The 21,610-nt window shown below is 40.8% G+C and overlaps 1 protein-coding gene across 1 annotated transcript; it reads right to left on the reverse strand.

Moving 5' to 3' along the window:
* Positions 1 to 436: 436 nt before the first annotated feature.
* Positions 437 to 13,246, reverse strand: f13a1b (coagulation factor XIII, A1 polypeptide b). The gene is made up of 15 exons (XM_048971007.1): positions 13,091 to 13,246; positions 10,634 to 10,814; positions 9,621 to 9,800; positions 8,711 to 8,959; positions 8,117 to 8,235; positions 7,781 to 7,888; positions 6,831 to 7,005; positions 6,443 to 6,581; positions 5,550 to 5,653; positions 4,957 to 5,045; positions 4,547 to 4,700; positions 2,801 to 3,076; positions 2,449 to 2,609; positions 1,794 to 1,930; positions 437 to 1,572 (listed from the first exon to the last, which is right to left on the reverse strand). The coding sequence occupies exons 2-15, from the start codon at positions 10,782 to 10,784 to the stop codon at positions 1,416 to 1,418; spliced, it is 2,199 nt and encodes a 732-aa protein (XP_048826964.1). The 5' UTR covers positions 10,785 to 10,814; positions 13,091 to 13,246; the 3' UTR covers positions 437 to 1,415.
* Between the last annotated feature and the right edge of the window lie 8,364 nt (positions 13,247 to 21,610).

The raw sequence follows: 21,610 nt of genomic DNA on the forward strand, positions 1-21,610 counted from the left end.
AAGAATATACCTGATTTTAATTCTACTTTAATTTTAAAATTACTCATTATGTAGAATTCTGGGGCGGCATGGTGGTGCAGTGTTAGCACTGTTGCCTCACACCTCTGGGACCCGGATTCGAGTCTCTGCCTGGGTCACATGTGTGCGGAGTTTGCATGTTTTCCCCATGTTGTCGTGGGGTTTCCTCTGGGTACTCCGGTTTCCCCCCACAGTCCAAAAACATGCTGAGGCTAATTGGACTTGCTAAATTGCCCGTAGGTGTGCATGTGTGAGTGAACGGTGTGTGAGTGTGCCCTGCGATGGGCTGGCCCCCCATCCTGGGTTGTTCCCTGCCTCGTGCCCATTGCTTCCGGGATAGGCTCCGGCCCCCCCGCGACCCAGTAGGACAAGCGGTTTGGAAAATGGATGGATGGATGAATGTAGAATTCTGGCAAAATACGAGTTAGAGGTTTTGTTTAATCTGTGAATCTGTATTTCTTAGTAATTCTCCTTTACAGACCTCTGGATACACCACATGCGTTATTAATAATGAATGTTTTTCAGTTAAATGATAGAAGTATCTGTATAATTAATGGATATCAGTCATTTAGTTAAGTAAAAGAAGTTGTATATAGACACACTATAAATACTTTCGTCTTCCAAATGATTTGGTACCTCTGTGGAAGCGAATGGTGACAGTTCCACCTACTGAGTGATTTCGATTAAATATGTCGATTGTAACACAAACAGAATGTGTATGGAGGACGGGGGAACCCAGAAAACCACAGTGCAATAATATGACTCTTACTTTTACCAGCTGAACGTGTGTTAATTTTTTAATGAAAGCTCTTGTGATCTGGAATTGCATCCAGCTCGTCCCCCATCTTTGTGCCCTGTGATTCCTAGGATAGCCTCAAAAATCACGGCAACCTTGCACAGGAGAAACAGCTATGAAAAATGGATGGATACAAAGTACACATTGCTGTGTAAAGATCTGTGCCAGACGTGTACAAGACACTTAAGAATACTGAAAATTGCAACCTATGTTCAGTCTTAATGTTTCTTGATGAAAAATGTACAGGACACACTGGAAAATGTACAGGACACAGGACACCGTTTGTGGTAGATGCAAGTATTTGATATAGGGTGTCTCGTGTCCATTCATTCAGAAAGTAATCAGGAATCTCGAAAGCATAGTGGCTTCTCTAAATAAAGATTTGGTGGACAAAACTTCAAATTTCTGTCATGCATGTCTCCACGACTCTCATTGTTAGTAGCTTTGGTGATTACAGAACAATTCAATTCACATAGAATGTTAAGGTACCACGGAACACGTAGTGGTGCTAAGGCTGCAGGTGCAGAATTATAGCCATGAAAGCAAACAGCATGTGGAAGCAAATAGCAGTTAAGATGTCTGTCAGTGTGAGCCGATGGTGTCACAGCCCGCCCTCGGAGCTTTGGATATTCACTTCCACATGCCCATACACCTGCCTCAGAGCGGCACAATCAAGGCTGGCAATTAGCCAGGCTGGGCCAGGCCTCCAAGGGCTGAAAGACTCAGTCCAGGTCAGGGAAGAGTTGGGAGGGATCACACTGCAACAGAACCACGTAGGAGTTAGCGGTTATTTGGATTTACTTGGTAGGTATAATCCAGACTTGGTTTAAAAGTTAAATGTGCAGTACGGATTAGCTATTGATTATTAGGTATTAAGTCAAGCAGGTTGCTTAAAGATAGAACAGCAAGTTCCAGACAAAGGAATGGTCAAAATTCCAGCTCGTTCCATAGCAGTACTGGTTTCATGGCTGTGGTTTACCTGTAAACTTTGTTTTTAGCCTTCATCAAGCCTGGCCCTTCCACACGCAAGGACACATTCTCCAGATTGTACTTGAAGGGGTTGGTGAACTCCACTGTGACAAAACTTTCTTCACTGACTTTTTGTGACCCACTGACCTGCAAGGAAGTGAAATGTCAGGTGACTTCAAGAAACTGGTAACTTGGAACTCTGGAATTCTGACAAAACCATCTATAAACATGGCAGGGGCATTTATAACAATACTGATAACACTATACTTGATGGGGCAGAAACATAGTATTATGCTATTGCTTATGTACTAATTAACCGCAAACTAAGTCTTAGTTATATACTGACCTCATGTTAATTCATCATTAACGAATTGTGACGCATGTTTTATCTAAAGCGGTTAATATTAATATTTGTTACTATCTTTTAATTCTATAAACTTTCGTGAAATACTGAAGGAACTACTAAGGAAATACTGAAGGAAAAAGTGATGAACAACAAGTGAAATACTGATCTCATGTTTGTGCATCATTAATGAATAGTGATGCACCTTTTACTCTCTCTGATCATGTTTTGTTCATTACTTGTACTTCAGTAGTAGCTGAGTTATCACTAAGTATTTGTGGTCCATCAAGTACAGTGTTAACACGACAGGTAGTGGACTCACCTTGACAGAGAGTTTAGGGGTGTGAAGGGCAACCACCTGCATGGCGCTGATGATCTGGCCAGTCTCAGGAATACGCCCTGTGATGATGAAGTTCAGGTTGGCCTGCTCCACCAGCTTACTTAAGTACTCTTTGGAATTTACATCCAGAGTCACTTTTTTGTCTGAAATGACAAGAGCGATACACACTTGGCGATGCTGACTAAAGCCGAGCTGCAACCTAAGAATGGATCACCGTGTGTTTTTTTCTCGTATGGCAATGACAAGGCAATTGACACTTGCCAATGCAGATCTCAAGGTGGGAATGTTATACACAAAGAGGAAGGACTGAATTACGTAGACGGTTCCAACTCACATTCAAAGGGCTCCAGTTTCACCTTTTGGGTCTTAAACTTGAATTCAGAACTGGTGACACCGGTGTAGTAGACTATATTCCCGCTGATGTACACGCTGGCTGTGCGTTTCAATTCAGTCAAGTTCTTGAACTCGAGGCTGAGCTGAAAATCATTGCCCACCATCACATCCTGCACAGTGATCCTCAGCTCCACGTCAGCAGGTGGCAGTGTGGATTGCACCCGGCTGCATCCAAACTCTTCTGCCTTTTCCAGCACCGTTCGCTCCTCCTCTGTGCCTGTATCACCATACTAATAGTTAACTGGGTCATCATAATGCAGAGACTTAATACAGGAAATACTTAATACAGGTGATGGAATCACGGGGTTAATCTTAGGTTACTTGTTTGATTGTTTTGTGTGTCTTAGAATTAACTATTTTAACCCAGCTAAAATAAAAAATGTGATTGTGCAAGCGCAACAAAATTGGGCAATTGTGTCAGCGTCAAATGATGAATTATACTCAGGGACGGACATAACTGGTACGCAAGTAAGCATTCACCTTTAAAAGCCATACGTGCTGCAATCGATTGTTGTAACAGCGTTAATACGTACGTATTTTATGTGCATTTGCGCCGATATGACAAGAAATTGTCGTGAATTTTAACCTCCATACCGCAAATGAAGTACGAATTAGCATATAAAGGTTATCATACGTACGCATTCAAGCTGTTACGACAATCGATTGCCGCACGTATCGCTTTTAAAAGGTAAATGCGTACCAAGTATGTCAATCCCTGATTATATTGAACACATATATGCAAAGAATGAGTAAGACATAAGTATAATATAAAATATCAGCACTGTAAAAGTACAAATTCAGAGTAATAAATGCAAGTTCCAGGCAATAAAAATTATAAATACAGCTAAGCATCAGGCTGCAAAACAGCAGCAGCAGTAGTACAGTAACAGGGAGGTATACGGATTTATTCCACATAAAAGTGAATTACAGGTGCTGATGAGCAGCTGGATGATAGACGGGGATAGAAGAATGGACGCTGCTAAAGTGCTTTTTTCTTTAAGAAAGATATTTTAAATGACTAAATATTACTACAATATAATCATTAAATCCAAGACAGAATGTGGTGGAACGTGCAAATGCAGCGGCCACTCTGGGTTTATTAACCAGCGCTAAATGTTCCGTTATAGTTTTTTCATAGCTAGTCACGTCCACAAGAGAGCAATTGCACCCCCTAGTGGTCAGATGAAAAATCCTCTTTGAACATATTAAGTTCCATAAGATTAAACATTGTTATTTGGAAATGTGGTTTGTGTTAGTCATTTCAGTGTGAAATAAGTTGTTGTAAAGGTATTTATTGAAAATTTGTTTATTTAGACGAATGACTGGTTATATACACCCCCCCCTCACTGACACTGGTCACTTAAATCAAATCAAATAGGCGTTTATTGTCAATTCCCTATGTTCCTAAGGGAATCGAAATGCTGTTCCTCTCTCGTCTTTATAATACAGTAATTAAAAAAGGGTTAATGAAAATTAATCCTTGCATTCAGCTTTGTTTCATAGCATCTTGAAGCTCTTGAACTTTAAATATCGTGTAGCTTGCTGACTATGTTACACCCTGGTCCTGGGGAATGTTATTTTGTGTCACTGTGTACTTGTTCTATCACGATAAAGCTCATTTGACTTGACATACCGTACTCAAGCAACCTATAAGTATCTAGATTAAGTTGAGTTAATTAAGTTATACCTTCTGGAAATTTGTATTGGCTTGTAATATCCCTTGACTTGTCGCTACCAATGTCCTTGGTCAGCACCAATTGGCCCACATGGGTCTTGTCCACCTTGACTTGTTCAAGAGTACCATTCTTGTTCCGCTTATAGAACACAACATCACTGTTCACCTGGAGGGATAGGTTGAGGAATCCATGATTTGTATAAATTTATGAGAGGAACTACATTTTCCGCTTGAGGTCTAAAGCTACATTATAATTCTCTTACGCATTGTTAATTCACATCATACAGATAAACATCGGTCATGTCGAATTTAAGCTTTTATAGGAAAATAATTCGTTGTAGCTTCTGGAATATAATGTCTCCTGCTAGTTTTGGGAAACAAAATAAAATAATCCAAGACAAAGGAGAGTTAAAGTGATTTACCTCTGCAAAAACAAAAGGCGCGTCAAAAGGATAGCAGACCTGCCCATGCTTGATGGCGTAGACAGAAGCAGGGCCACACCGATACAAACCTGAAGGAAAGGAACAATAATGAATGGGCCAAGACGGGCCACCAACCTAAAAAAGGCTTAAGTCTGAATACAACTGCTTCTGAAGTTCTAGCCTTTTATGCAATGTGAATGTTTGGGGTGGGAAGTCAGTAGACAGGCTAAATATGCAGAACGACAAGGTTCAATCATCCAAAAACAACCTATTTTCTCAAAAGGACAGCCCATCAAAGAAAGCAAAAAGGAATACAACAACTCACAGGGTAATACAATTCGCAGCACCACCTGCAGCTCCTCATTACCACAGTAGGAATATACTTCAGACTCAGATGTAAACACCCCTCTAGGTGGTTCAGTTAAAACCCTAATGAAGCCAGCACTCTAATTAAAGTTGGAAAACAGTGACGTGGGATGAACGTCAAAATGTATATACTTTATTGGCAATAAATCAAAGCTGAGTGTGGGAATGTCAATAGGCTACCTAGCAAACAGCATCCTGAGACATTCCTGTTGCAAGCCAGCACTCACCATCACTGGTTTCTTGGGGGGTGGCATCCACTACCTGCCAGCCCCCAAAGCCTTGGGGCAGGTCTGGCCTGGCCATGTAGCATTCATTCCAGCAGTGATAATTCCTGCAATCGTGAATCATTTCAGTTTCGGTAAACTCACCCTCAAACAGCAACAGAGATGTATTAGTAATCTTAGCATTAGGTTCTCTCCTGTTTGAAAACTGACATTTCATACACATCGACCCTTGTGGATTGAGGGATTCTTACTCCATACATATATTCATCCACGTGTAATAAGGGGATTAATCAGACCATAGTACTTTAACCCATTGCTCAAGATTCCAGGCATTGTGTCCTTGTGTACTAGCATTGCATACAGGACGTTTCTCCAAGTCGGCACTGCCTTGAATTCCATGCTTTGTGAAGCTTATAATAATCACATCAGGTCACAGAGGTGCCGATTCATTTTCTGAGGCCATGCTTTGTGGTATTTAGTTATAACCCTGTTACGTGCTCATCCGTCCTTGTCAATGAGCTTTGGCTTGTCACCTCCGTTTCTTTTCAATGCTGCTTGTGTGTGTTGTGCTTGGCAAATTATATTTTGACTTTATGAAGGGTATTTCAATTTCATTCTGTTTTCCACTTTCAGTACATTATTCAATAAACTGAGATACTCAATAATTCAGTTTATTATATAAATAGACTTTGTGTTAATGATTTTGCCCAACTGTAGGGTAATGTAAGTGTTCTAAGCATGTTTAATGGTAGGCTAGGCTACGACGTACGTCAGGTCTGGTGTACTGTAAACGCATTTTCACCATGCAATACGTTTATCGGAACGTAACCCCATCATGTTATCTGTATAAAAGAACACAATCATTCAGATAAATAACTTTTACAGTCAAGACTGACCAGATGGAATCTTTGGTGCGTTCCTTGTCCACCTGCCCATTCTCATCCACGATGAGATCAGTTTTCAAGTTGCCGTTGTTATCATGGGCGGAGTAGAAGTTGGTGACCACCCTGGCAGGGATACCTAGGCACCGCAGAACTAAAGAAAATTGGGCAGAAGCAAGTCAGGCTCCATCAAAGAGCTGCAGGCTCAAACCCCTGGATGGAAGCTGTTTCTGTATCCTTAAGGTGCTTACATTTCAGAAATGGCATTTCAGTAAAGGTCAGTGTGGATGTTAAAAATATTGAAAGCTAAATTTTAGGGAAACTTTGCGATCACAAGAAAAAGCACTCTTTACCGATAGATTATGGAGAGTATATTCCAGGCCTCTGGAAAGAGCAGACTCACATGTGTTAAACACAGCAGCATAGACCCAGCACTGAGCGTAACACACAGGCATGCCACTGTTGGCGTAATTGAGGAGGATTTCCACGCTGCCGGTCCAGGCCGTAGGAGCTACTCCATAAATGTAATCTCCGCTCCAGTTCCCCACTAGGACCCCATCATCATCCTTGGAGTTCATCTTGGGTCCATAGACATCCAACAGGAAGCAGGTTAATACAAAAAAGAATCACAGGCATAGGTTTAACAACCACAAGGGCTGACAGACCATGTATATATACTGTGTATATATATATACAGAAATATGAGATATTGACATCACAACATTCAACTTTCCAATTCAGCTTCTCTCCCCAGGCACCTGAATGCATTTTATGCTGAATTTAAGCTTGTAAAAAAGATCCTCAGTGAGCCTCTCTGCCATCCAATGACACTGGCTTGTCAGAGAAATGTGTCAAGAACTTTTAAAAATGACTAAAATTCATAAAGCAGCTAATCCAGGCAGATTTTCAGGATGCATTCTGAAAGAACTCAATGTATTCATGGAACATTCATAAACACTATGTAAATATACCTTAACATGCTAACATACCATAACATTTTAAATTCACATTAATAAACATATGATTATACAATTATGTTTGTGTTTGAAATTATTGTATATTTGAGCTGGCAAGGTATATTAGGATGTTAATGTATACTAATGTATATATTAGTATTATGAGTGCATGATTAAGATTCACTGAATGTTCAGTGAATGCATTATAAAGGCATTATGAAGGCGCAGTTCATGTGAAGCATTACCCATTACTCATTGTCTGCATTGTCCACTGATTCTGCTCTTATTGTATGATGCAGCTGATTAATGTTCTTTAATGTGCTAGTAACAGGCAGTCAGGTAGGAGGCACAAGAGTATCTCATTGGACACATGACAATGAACCCGAGCATAGCTTACCATAGCTGAGGCCATGCGGGCCACTTTCACTGCATCTCCTCTGTTGATCAGAGGCATGGAGGCCTTGTCCATCACGTAAAGGCAGGCATCCAGAATGCCATACTCAAACTGCAGCAGAAAGGGACCAGAGAGGTCGCCGCGGCACAAACATGGTATGATAAAGGGAAGCCAAAGTGCAAGACAATACATGCAAACACGGTGCAACCAAATTTAAAAAGCACAGTACACAAACGGAATACCCTAAAAATAATGCAGGCCTCTTTTTTCCAAACTGCTAATTGGTTAGTACAGTATTATACATAAAACGTGTGCATTCCACACTTTGAAAGAGGTTACCTGGCCATAACTCCATGGTCGGACTGAAATGTCCTTGACCTCCCCATGGTATAAGACCCCCGTTTCATTCAGGATACATTCCCCGAGTTCTGCCTCGTCATCCAGATACACAGAGTCAGCTGCAAGAAAAAGACCAGGGGTGAGTGCCCCGAAACCGTCATGACGCTACGTTATTCGTAAGTTCTATGTCAAAGGATAGAACTTACGAATGACGTAGCGTTAAGGCGGTTTCGGGAAAATTACCGAATTTTGCATACAGCAAAATGTTAAAAATGCAAATTAACGTGAACTGTAATCAAAGGATTATGCTTTATTCTCCGAGCAATTTTACCTCTTGTCTATGTTTGTAGTTTAAAATGCTGTGAATTGTTCAATGTGTTTAAGTTGATATATTTTAGCAACATTATCCTAAGAATGGAATATCTGATATTTATTTAAAAATGTTTCCTCCATATACTTTTCGAAATTATACATAAGTCCCATATAACCAGACCTGAATTATGGGATCTTATTCTGGCAGATGAATAAGTAATTTGTCATTTGCATGAGCTAAAACCTAATTTTGTTTTCAGCATTGCTACTGAGAAATCATACCTTGTGACCAAGGGTTGAACAAGATGTAAACATCTGTGTTGGGATCCCTCTGTGTTCTGCGGATGCCGTAAGGCGTGATGACGGCAACGTACATGCGGAACTTTCCCACAATGCAGTCTGGCGTTGCTGTGATGCCCACAGTTACCATGTTGTCCTTGGATTCCAGGACCCTCCCTTGCCAGGACTGCGGTCTCTCCTCGTCAATGCGGATTGGGATGTATGTGCCCTTGCTGACCTGTGGGTACCTGCCTATAGAATATAGAATATAATAGATAATAGAATACAAGTTGGTTGGAATCTGGAATCCAGGTCTCTTGTGTGGTTGTGTTCCTTTATGTATCACATACTTAACAGTATGGATGAGCTACTCATGGGATAAACCCAGACACACCTTAAACCTAATATAAACACAATATTCGCTTTTGATACATCTAACTAAAGTTGTCGAACACCTTAGACCAGGGGTCACCAAACTTTTTGAAGCTTAGGGCTACTTCATGGGTACCAAGTCATACGAAGGGCTACCAGTTTGAAACGCCCTCCTAAACAAATTTAAACTTCATGTATAATAACCATGTTTTAAATGCTATTTTTTTTAGATATTGTCATTTTTAAATCTATATAAATGTAAATGTGATTAAAAAGAATAGCAACAGGATAAAATTTAATTTTAGACGCTGCTCACTGGTCCGTGGGCGACTCCTGGTGCTTGGGGGCATCCTGGTGCCTGCGGGCACCATGTTGGTGATCCCTGCCTCAGACTGTACCCAGAGGTACACTTGAGGTAATCCAAGGTTTAACACAAACTAGAGTTCAACTGCCACTAATAAACCCTATTCACCAGGTCACCCTTGCCTATGTGACAACATGCTTGACACCAGCCAATGAAGCGAGTCAGACGCCACCTCACCCATGACAAACTCCACCAGGAACTGGTCTTGTAAGGGGTTGTAGGCTCGGTCAAAGGTGATCCGGATCTGGAACTCTTGGGCCCGGCGCACAATGAGGTTGTCGTTGGCGTACAGATCGGTGTGGTGCTGCTTCTTGTTGATGTCATTTAAATTGTTCACATCCCAGATATCCAGGAATTCTTGCAGTACAAGACATTTAGAAAGTTAATTTACAGCTGCCTACAGAGATATTCTTCTTGCGTATTAAAATACAGTGGATATTCATCATTCATAAAAGATATTCATCATTTTTAATCATACATAAATGCATCGGGATGTTAAATAAGACTCATTACGGCCGATGATCACCTTTTATAGGCAATCATTCCATGTTGAAATTCAGCTCTTCTCAATTTTTTCTCCCAAAAATGTGCTATGTCATATTATACAGCCTGAGAAATTAATTATGAGCAAGATCTTTCAATGCAACTACATCCCGACATGTGGGCAAGAAGTGACTCAGTCTGGTGGAACCTCTATCAGTTTAGGCCCAGGCTATGTACGTTTGTGCCCCGATAAAGGGTGGGAATGAGGGAGGCAGCGTTTCACCCTGATAAGTCTAACATGCTGGTAAACTGCCGGATAACTTTCTAGGTCCAGCAGTAATGTCAGCCACAGGAGCTTGTTGGTAATGTTTATAGCTGCAAATACATTCATATATTATTAGACCTTTCTAACAGATAGTAAACATATCTATTAGGAATAAAAAGAAGGTATTGTTTGTTTTGGGGTGTGACAGATTGTCGTGCTTCCATTTACATTTACAGCATTTGGCAGACGCCCTTAGCCAGAGCGACTTACATAAGTGCTTTAAGACTGCAATGAATTTTTCCAATACTACTGTAGCTCAATAAAGACCCAGGCTATGAATACCGTCTAATTGAATCTATCCAGATATGTTGTTCGTCGCTATAAAACCAGAAGACGGAACTCTGGATGGAATATGTGGCATCACTCACACTGTGGCTCTCACCTTTCAGGGGAGGGGGGCCACGAGGCATCAGCTGGAAAGGCTCAAACTGCAGGACCTCCTGGTCGTCTGTATTGGAGCTGGCCATGGGTAGAGAGCTGCGGCCGCGGTAGGAGACTGGGCCCGGCCGGGGGCTGGGATCCTGGGTAGCCATGGTGATGGAGGCACGATGGTGTCTGACAGACTGTTTAAGAGATGAGAACCCAAACAGATACTAAGTCAATATTAACGCCTGGGAAGCCCCTGACCCGGGCTAAATGTTTTCCCCAAGCTGTGGTGCAGTTCTGGAGGAAAATGTGCCGCTAAGGTGGACCCAAATTAACACTCAAGTGACATCATGGTACTTAGTATAACATGGATTTATTGATTAGTTAGACGCATGGACTTAAGTGAAGAACAGGTTAGTTATGCAGATGTTTATCTAACTTACCAGGGAAGGTGCAACCAGCAAAAGAGTCCCAAGGCGAAACGTGGATGTTTTATGCGGTACCAAGTAATTGGACTTTTCAATATGGTGCAGGCGGGAGGGGGTATTTTGTTTGGTGTGATGACAGGGGATTACGTGGTGAAATAAAATGCTGAATTTTGGTAGTGAAGTAAACTATGTGGATTGTTCATTTAAGGAAAAAAAATGTTAAGAGGTGATGGGTCGTGCTTGTTTAATGTTTGGTAAACTGTGCTCCTCAGCCTCCCCCTTTTGGGGTTGTGATGGTGCTGGACACCATTATTTAGGGAGGTTTGGTTAAGGTTTACAGGGGCGGCATGGTGGTGCAGTGGTTAGCACTGTTGATTCACACCTCTGGGACCCGGGTTCGAGTCTCTGCCTGGGTCATGTGTGTGGAGTTTGCATGTTCTCCCCATGTAGTCGTGGGGTTTCCTCCGGGTACTCTGGTTTCCCCCCACAGTCCAAAAACATGCTGCGGCTAATTGGACTTGTTAAATTGCCCATAGGTGTGTGGTTTGGAAAATAGATGGATGGGTTGACCCCATGGGTTCTGATGCTGCTCTCGCTTGGGCCATCACAACGCCACGAGATGTGAATGAAAATTAGCTCTATTTATACGACTGAAAGTAGCATCTGAAGCAACAACTGTACTTCAAAGTATAAGTATATTTCAGAGCATTACAGAAACATACATACTTGAAAGTTGCCCTTCTTTGTGAATAGTCCACTAATTTGTTACCCATAATCTTAGGTAGTTTAAATTTGAGTAAATTTGATGACAACATTCCACAAACTCTGTCTATATTACAGAGAGTAATAATAAATACTTTTACTAAAATACTTTTTAATTTCTTGGAACAGCAGATATAAAACTTTTACAGTTGCCTGAAGGCTTTTGAAGGATCCAATATGATTCATGTTATTTAGCACTCTTGAAACGAGTAAACAAAATTTATTGTGAAAATGGTTTTGGGGAGGGTTTGGTGAGGCAATGATCAGCTGCAGATGTTCATGTGGTTGCAATTTGGAATATGCGGCGAGAATCTGAGATCTCTGCACAAACAGAGATTCTGCAGGAACTGAACCCCCAACACCTTCTACAAGTTTCCTCTGGTCTCTTACCACAGTGCAAAGACATGTACTTAGGTGAACCGATGACCCTAATTTGCCTGTAGTGCATTATTGTGTCCTGTAAAGGAGTGAGATCCCATCCAATGTAACCAGTCTTGTGCCCTGTGCTTCCTATAATAGGCTGCTGTTTCGGGTTGGATGGATGCATAAACAACAACACTCACAGAATAAGCATTTTTGCATTTCAGAATTGGCCACGGTTTAAAAATTTCTCATAATACCTTAACAGTGAAAGCACTGTTTGAGCCTGGCCGCACATACTCAACATAGTGTTGAGTTGTTGAGCTGGACATCTGGTAAACCCTTCAGAAATATGTACAATGTGTAGAAGATCATTTACATAACATTTGAAACATTTCTAGTCTATTATTGACATGCAGAGTAATAAAACAAAATTCAAAACTTAATTCCTCTTCATAATTCAATGTATACATTGTTTTTCTAACCATTTAGCAAACCTTGTGCAAACAACTATTTGAATAATACTGTGCATATTTGTTTAAAAGGCACAACACAAAATAAAATTCAAAAGCAAAACACAAAATAATGTTAGGGCACTCATACATACATACAAACACACACAAAAACTAAACTAAACTTGCAAATAAGCATGCAAAAATGTAAAACGAACCAAACGTTGTCAGATTACATTGATGGCCTTAAATATCCAATATACGCTACACAACTGTTGGACACTGAAATTTCAAATTTGGACAGGATTTTCTTTTCCAGTTTGAGATGTGAAAAACAATGACAGCAGGAAAAGTACATAACAGAAAAATAAGTGAGCAGTGAGACACAAGTGAAGAGACATTAACTCTAAAGTCTTGATGAAGTGTGGAGTGTTTCAGAAAGCACATGATGGGGCATATCGCCCCTCTTACCGTCGTAGTGGTCTGTTGGACCCCTGTGGAAATGCTTCAGTTGCTAGTTGTGGCTTCTGCTTGCACTTAAATGCAGATTTTGGGGGGAGGAGAATAGATTGTGGGTGGAGGCTGTGGAGTTTTGGAACTGATCTCTGGTGGCTTCATGGCCCCAATTCCCAGAGAGAAGTGATGCATGGAGGAGTGACAAAATATGACCTCTGCATGGAATGTGCCACCTCTGCTAGATGAATGAGGCACAGCAAGAACATTTGGGAGTCATACTCACCCAGAGCCTCTTGGCCAGGTGGGGGACTTAGTCTGGCAGTGTGCTTCTCCTAGGGTGTCTTCCTTCTGTCCAAAAGCAGCAATTTGACTTTGTCTTGTTTCCATGCCTCGACTTATGCGGGATGCATTGTCGCACTTGATACATTCTGTGTCCCTGTAAAAAATTAAGGAGCACAAGATTTTACATAAGTTGACACAATAGAGCTACTAACAGTTTTTTCTGCAACCATAGATGGAGATAATGTTAATATATGCTTGAATATAATTTTAATTGATAATTTATTGATCCCTCTGTGGGGAAATTGTCTTTACGCCTCCCTCAGCTTGCTCCATGTAGAGTAAGCTGTCTGTGAAGGGCTGCCACCCGCAATGGTGCCCAGGGAGCTGGGGGTTACAGGCCTTGCTCAAGGAGCCACAGACATGCTGTGGCTGGGTTTGAACCTGTGACCTGCTGCTTACAGGCACACAGGCTTAGCCCACTGCACCACACGCTGTACCCCTTATATGCTTAATATACGCTTTTACTGTAGGATAATAAATTCCCAGTCCTTAAAAATATGACAATTGTGGTTTATGGTTAAACAATATATACGTAAGTCTTACAGTCTCACAATCTCATTGTTCTCCTGTCTTTTAATCATTTATTTAAAGTAAATTGTATTGTTTTCAAACTGGCTGTTGTATGGGCTAGTGCACCAAACCCCAGTGTTGCTTGCTCATTTGAACGATATTGGTGCGTTCTGTTTGTTATTCATTCACTGACTGTGTAGTATATGCTTGTTTAGTGTTTTATTTGATGTCTAATTAAAGTTACAATTAGTTCTTCTCGTAGTTAACTTGACCACCTGACCCGAAAATGAAATAGCCCTCAGACATTCCATGAGACTCAGATCACCTTCGGTCACCAATATATGAGTCATGGATAGAAAATAGGTACCATGTCTGCCTGGAACACTGGCTGTGGTCATTTTGGGCCCTTGTGTGTTAGACTGGCCAGTCATTTACCCAAAAGATGGGATTGGTTGCAAATGTCTGTTTGCTCATCCTGTTTGTTGCCATGTTGTTGCCACCTGTGACCCATTCGTTGCCTTCATCTAATGTAAATTACACACATTTTCTGAGCAATTGTATGTTGTTGAACTTTTAGCAGTAAGATTAAATATTATTTAGGGTCTTAGTTTACATTTTTATCACAAGTGGTTTACAGATTGTACCCGTTTTACGGCAGCCAGTTTACAAAAGGCCCCACCTGGGACTTAACGCTTCAGATTACCAGCCCATTTCCTTGATCACTAGACTTCCTGCTAGTAACTCTTGTTTATTTCCCACAGCATTTGTTAAAGCCCGTCACTTTGGAACAATAAACTTGGCATGTAAATAAAAACTTGAGGTTAATTTGATGCAGCGTCTTACTCTTGCTCAGATTTTACACTGTGCAGATAATGCAATCTGTATTACTTACTCACTTCATAAGACTAACTAAAGAATAATCACAACTCATTCATTCATTCATTCCAATTCCCATCTGCCCTAGGCAGCGTCCAGATCCTATCCCAGCACCAACAGGCACAAGATAGGGAACAACCAAGAATGGGACTCCAGCCCTTCGCTGGCCACTACACATATTTCCTTCTATGTTTTTGTCATAGTTTACTCTTAATTCATAACCTGCTGTGTAATATCAGGCCACCCCCCATCCATACAGCCAGTGTCATATACTTCCAATACAAAATTCAGCAATGGTCAATATTTTATAGTCAGACAAACAACAGATAAGTGTCAAGGCAAATAACCATAGTGTGTGTAGCCATACTAATCTGATTTAGATGGTTTTCCAATATCTAGTGCATATTTACTATGGATTGTGTGCAGTTTATACAAATTACTTTGAGCAAATACCAGTGTTAGAGCATACAGTATATGCAAACACCTGTACAATTACAGTACCACTGCAGTGACTAGTAAAATAATCAGTGGAATTGCATCCTGTGAATGAATTCACAAAAATGTCATTATTTTTATCCATTTATTTAATGCGCCAAGCAAGAAATCATCATTCACTGTTGTGCTGACTAATTGGTAACATTTATTCAGTGAGTGCAACTTCACCCAGATGCACACCCATGGGAATTTCCACATCCGTTCGTGCCGACCCAGGAAATAAATAAGAGGAAGTCCCGGCACGTGAGATACTGTCATCTGTTGTACAAGACCATGACACAGGAAACTTGTATAAGAATAGCTTGCAGTTTGAAAATGTAGAATTTTTTTTTGCTTACATTACAAAAATATACACTATATTGCCAAAAGTATTGGGACACCTGCCTTTACACACACATGAACTTTAATGACATCCCATTCTTAATACATAGGCTTTAATATGGAGTCGACCCACCCATTGCAGTTATAATAGCTTCACCTCTTCTGGGAAGCCTGTCCACAAGGTTTTAGGGGTGTGTTTATGGGAATTTTTGACCATTCTTCTAGGACAGCATTTGCGAGGTTAGTCACTGGTGTTGGATGAGAAGGCCTGACTCACAATCTCCACTCTAATTCATCCCAAAGCTGTTCTATTGGGTTGAGGTCAGGTCTCTGTGCAGGCCAGTCAAGTTCCTCCTCATCCATGTCCTTATGGACCTTGCTTTGTGCACTGGTGCACAGTCATGTTGGAACAGGAAGAGGCCATCCCCAAACTGTTCCCACAAAGATGGGAGCATGAAATTATCCAAAACGGTTTGAATGCTGCGACATTAAAAGTTCCTTTCACTGGAACTAAGAGGCCACCAAGCCCTGAAAAACAATCCCACACCATAATCCCCTCTCCACGAAACTTTACACTTGGTACAATGCAGACAGGCAAGTACTGGTCTCCTGACAACTGCCAAACCAAACGTCCATCGGATTGCCAGACAGAGAAGCGTGATTCGTCACTCCAGAGAACACGTCTCCGTTGCTCTAGAGTCCAGTGGCGGCGAGCTATACACCACTGCATCTGACGCTTTGCATTGCCTTTGATGGTGTAAGGCCTAGATGCAGCTGCTCGGCCACGGAGAGCTATTCCATGAAGTTCTCTACGCACTGTTCTTGAGCTACTCTGAAGGCCACACAAAGTTTGGAGGTCTGTAGCTACTGACTCTGCACACTGTGCGCCTCAGCATGCGCTGTCCTGCTACTTTCCCAATTGCTTCCACTTTGTTATAATACCACTAACAGTTGACCGTGGAATATTCAGTAGTGAGAAAATTTCGCATAATAATAAATCAATTTATTGGGGGGGGAGGGGGGGTTGTCATTGTTCCCATTCTTCCTTTTAACAGCAACATTACTTAAAATATGTCACCGACTAGCCAGGCATCGGCTGAACGACAGCCTTGGTCCAATGTGATGTCACCATCGCAAGAATTTTGACACTTTCTAGTCTTTCTTTCAGTTGAAGTTCTGGAGATGGTTTTTAGATCACTTCTTTGGTTGCCAGTAATTGAGCTTTTGTTAACTGGTTACGGATGATGGATGATCGCAAGATCAATTAATGTGAGGTGGAAATACTCTAAATACATGCATATGGAAATGGGACAGGGTTCATTCGAGACAACAAACCTGGTGCATGAAACAAGCCAAAACAGAGAGACAGAGGGAAACAAACAATGAATATGGGAAAGGTGCCAGGCAGGTGAACAATTAGATTGTATGTGGTAAAGTGTATATTAGTGTCTGTATATTAATGTTTGCCGCAAGGTAAACAAGGAGTATCATCACTGACATTAGACAGGCAAATGAAGAAGTTATTATTAAAAGAGGTATTCTAGGAGAGTTGGCACAGCAAAGGAAGGGCAAAAGATCCATCTGAATACAAAGAACTGGATGACACCCGAAGGAAATGTTAAGACAACGGGGAAGAAAGCAGAAGAGCAAGTGAAGAATGAAAGGAGATAGAAAGCGAAAAAGTTCAGAAACCTAATATCAGTAAAGAAAAACTACATAAAATATGATCAAAATGCAACATATATATATATATAAGACAGTGATATGAGAGATATGCATGTGCAGATAATAATGACAGAGGACAAGAAGGTCTTTGCTTTATAAGTCAAAGAAAGTGTTATTAGAAAGCCAATAAGAGAAGTATTTGTGTAAACACAAAGGGAAGATGAAATGAAGGAGAAGGTGGAGAAGGAAGTGAAAGAGGCCAAACAGATGTGTCAGGAGAAAAAACAGGAAAGCCAGAGAGGTTATTTTAAAGGTTTAAGATGTGTCATTAATGACAGAAAAAACAATAAAAGAAAACCAGATTCCTCAAGAGGAATCTTAGTTCCGGCTAAATTCCTGACAGTTTTTAGTATAACCGCTAGCATTAAAATCACGGTTTATAACTTTGGTAGCAATAGCCTTCCTGATGCAGGTACACAGATGCAGCTTGAGGTCCTGTGGTGTCAGTAAAAACATGGGGTTAGGTGCTGACATCACTCCATAGATTTTTAATGTTAATGTTAATATTTGATATGGTTTTCATATGTTTGCACAAGCAACTGGCTATGTTTTTATTTTAATATTTACATAAACAAAAAGTGCACCATACTGCAAATTTTATTTGTAATTTTCATTACAAAACTTGGCGAAATGATTTCAGCTTGCGTATCAGTATTTTTGAGCATTTTCAGCACATACCACGATAATACTGATGACCATGATAATTGTGGTATCTGTAATCATGACGTAAAAGTTTTATGCCATTTAATTAAAATTTAAGTCAAATAGCAAGTGAGAATGGGATTAGAGACCAGAAACGAACAAAAAAAATATCCCACAATCTAACAAAGATAATCTGTAAATAAGAATAGCAAAAGTTTGACGTTAAGGTTTTGTAAGAGAAATGGGGAAGAGCTAAAGAAAGAAATGTAACAAACGACACTTGATTAAATGGACAGAAAAGGAAGAATTTGAGATTAAAAGTTAAACCTGTGGATTAATTAAAAATGCTTCCAGGGAAAAGACTAGGAGCAGAGAATGGAATCTGATCTGTGAGCATTCATGGCTTTGTGATAGAATTCACACCTCCCAGATCCAATTCCTCGACCATGCATCATCAAGTCGTGGATGGTGTATGATTTAGTGGGTTAGGATGCTGTGTTGCTAATTGGAAGGTCACTGGTTCAAATCCCACGGTCAGCTGGGTGATTTTACCACTGGATCCTTGAGTGGAGTCTGACCCTGATTTCTTGGTTGTACATTACTTTAGACAAAAGTAACTGCCAAGTAACTGCATGCGTGTAAAGCAGTGAATAAATGCATTTATGAGCAGCGTTGATGTAAAATAAGGGCCTGGGTAGGGCAGTGCCACCCAGATTGACAGCTGGCACATCCAATCAAAAGTGCTGCATTGTGTCCTTAACTATTCAAAAATTACGTCTTGTGTTGAAATTCAGGAAGTGCCGACAACATATTGCAAGCAGGATAAATCGTTTTTTTTTTTTTTTTACTCCTGTTTGTTTAGCAACAAACATTAATCTTCATGAAATTCGCAGGGTTATTCACAGTTTTTGAACTTTAGTCCATGATGTTCACGCATAAACTTCACTCCCCAGTTACAGGGCTGGCTGGTGACAGGCTTCTCTCTCTCTCTCTCTCTCTCTCTCTCTCTCTCTCTCTCTCTCTCTCTCTCTCTCTCATTCCCTTCTCTCTCACAATTGTGTACTCACCAGTTCAGTTTGTCTGGTAAGCCAGAAATCATAATTAGAATAATTATCTCTATGAGCTCTAAATATTCACTCCATTTGGCTACCTGTAATGTTCTCTAACCAAGCTAAATATGCCATAATGATGCTGCATGTGACATACCTACACATGGCCATTTCATATTACATAAGTGCTTACGTGTTGGTGCCTATTTAAGCTTAACTTTGACTTTCCGGTATGCACATCTCTAACTTAGATTCATCCGAGATACTGAATGTTAGTTTATGGAAGAGTAGGAAAAAATATTTTATTTTGACATTAAAGTCAAAAGGATGATAGCCCGGTTGAGGTAACAGTTTAAATGGGATATTTTCATGTTATGTTCATAGACATATTCTGGAAATCACCTTGTGACACCCCAACCCTCGTGACACCCGAAATGAATGACTTTTCTTGTCTTTAGCGGGTCTATGGCTCTGCCGTCGTCTTGCAATGTAATAAAAATGTTTCTATATTGAATCTTACTTCTTTCTGAACGCTAGGTGTCGCTTTTTCTCTATTTCCTCCAAAAGGTTCGTACAACTCCAGTGGACCATTCGTGAATATGAAAAGTACGAACGAAGAGGACCATAAGTCCAAATTGTGTTTAATGGCCTCCCGTTTCCTGTCCGCAACATCATTTTTTTCTGCGCACCAATTCCGCCTAGTACGACTTCTCGCCACTACTCCCGTCGCACAGCAGCGTAGCGTGCGTACTCCCAGCATCCTAGTTCTTTGTACTTGTATATACCCTTAAACTGATGTTGAATAACAAACATTTGAAGTTGCGAACGGCCGATCGGAACGTATCTCACTCATAACTAGTGGCGTATGTATGTTATTTTTTTCAGTAAATATACATTGTGTTGCTAGCTTTATTGCCATTGTGACAAGACAATTTAAATGAAATGTGTATACCACAAAAACAGGGTTCCTACAGATAACCTCTGAATACATGGAAATGTAGTAAGATGGGGTTGTTCTAGCCCCTGTAAAAATAGGAAAAACTATTTTCCTAGTTTTAGTGATTTGTGCAGCACCAGCTAAGCAGAAACACATTGTAACAGTACTGCTGCCAACTATGACAAGAAAAAGATGAACTCTCTAGTTGGGTTAGATGTGATTTATGATCCAGAGCCAAAATAAAATTGGTTATAAAATGAACCCCTAATATTTTGAATCAGTTTACAAGATCTTGTTCAGTTCTGGAGTGCTACATTAGTAAATGTAATCCACCCATCCATCCATTTTCCAAACTGCTTGTCCTACTGGGTCACGGGGGGTCCAGAGCCTATCCCGGAAGCAATAGGCACAAGGCAGGGAATGACCCTGGATAGGGGGCCAGTCCATCGCAGGGCACACTCACACACCAGTCACTCACACACCATTCACTCACACATGCATTCCTACGGGCAGTTTAGCAACTCCAATTAGCCTCGGCATGTTTTTGGACTGTGGGGGGAAACCGGAGTACCTGCAGGAAACCCCACGACGACATGGGGAGAACATGCAAACTCCACACGCATGTGACCCAGGCGGAGACTGGAACCCAGGTCCCACAAGTGTGAGGGACTGTGTGAAGTGTGTGTGCTAACCACTGCACCACCGTGCCGCCCCCAAAAAGTAATCCAAAACAATGAAATGTAATGTTGGGAACTTTTTCAGAGACCAGGAGACGTTGGGATATCATTCAAGCAGAAGTTACTCTTTATTGAGAACTCGCCAGGCGTCGCTGTAGCCATCCAAGTCTGAGTAAAAAACTCAGCTCTGGAGAATTTATACTTTACAAGAGGGGGAGGATACAAAGAGGTGGAGACCACCTACACAAAGCATAGTCTAGTACAGGAGTCAGCCTGCTAACGGAAGTTCCCCAGCCCTGATCTCCTCATCATAACAGTGGCTTTCAAATGCATAGGTGCTAATCTAATCAGCCTGACAGTATCACCCAAACCTTTATATTCTCATAGAGACAAAGGCACAGCCTGGCCTTGAGATTAGCATTCCCATTGACTGTGGGACCCCACCCAGTGGTCAGGAGGTACATAAAGACAAAAGGTTAATGTCTCTGACACCTGGGGTACAAGACTTGATCTTCTTAGAATGTCACCAATTTTACCTTAAAATGTAAAACCCAATGTACATAACTTGTTCAGTTTGTATACTATTACGTTGGAAGCTAGATTTAACATTTTATAAATTTGTAATCCTACAGTAACATATTGATTAATCCATATTTTTATTTCAAACACAGAAATAGGTCACCATATCCAAAGGGCACAGTCCATGAATTGGTCTTCAAACATTAACCCTTTAAATAGCACACCCAGAAAAGGCATTGAAAAAAAGTATTTTCTTATCATTTCAGAGCTCTGTAATCAAATACAAACAAAAATCCATAGTTTTTCCAAACACTGACCATGCAGTTTGTTCATTACAAAGGTCTGCCAAACTGAAGAGGAAACCATTAAAGGTTAAACTAAAAGTAACTGCACTTTTACTTTTTTTCTTTTATTTATTTGTTTTATTGTTAAACAGATATAT

Source organism: Brienomyrus brachyistius, chromosome 12 (genome assembly GCF_023856365.1).
Source record: "Brienomyrus brachyistius isolate T26 chromosome 12, BBRACH_0.4, whole genome shotgun sequence".
NCBI lineage: Eukaryota > Metazoa > Chordata > Actinopteri > Osteoglossiformes > Mormyridae > Brienomyrus > Brienomyrus brachyistius.

What these genes read in the sequence shown, in the direction of transcription:
- f13a1b (XM_048971007.1), bottom strand. Translation starts at nt 10,784, where the DNA reads ATGGCTACCCAGGATCCCAGCCCCCGGCCGGGCCCAGTCTCCTACCGC. An exon ending in TGCTGCTGTGTTTAACACAT is followed by an intron (nt 6,582 to 6,830) that starts GTGAGTCTGCTC and finishes AATTTTCTTTAG; the next exon opens with TTCTGCGGTGCCTAGGTATC. An exon ending in GCTAAAAACAAAGTTTACAG is followed by an intron (nt 1,573 to 1,793) that starts GTAAACCACAGC and finishes GTTCTGTTGCAG; the next exon opens with TGTGATCCCTCCCAACTCTT.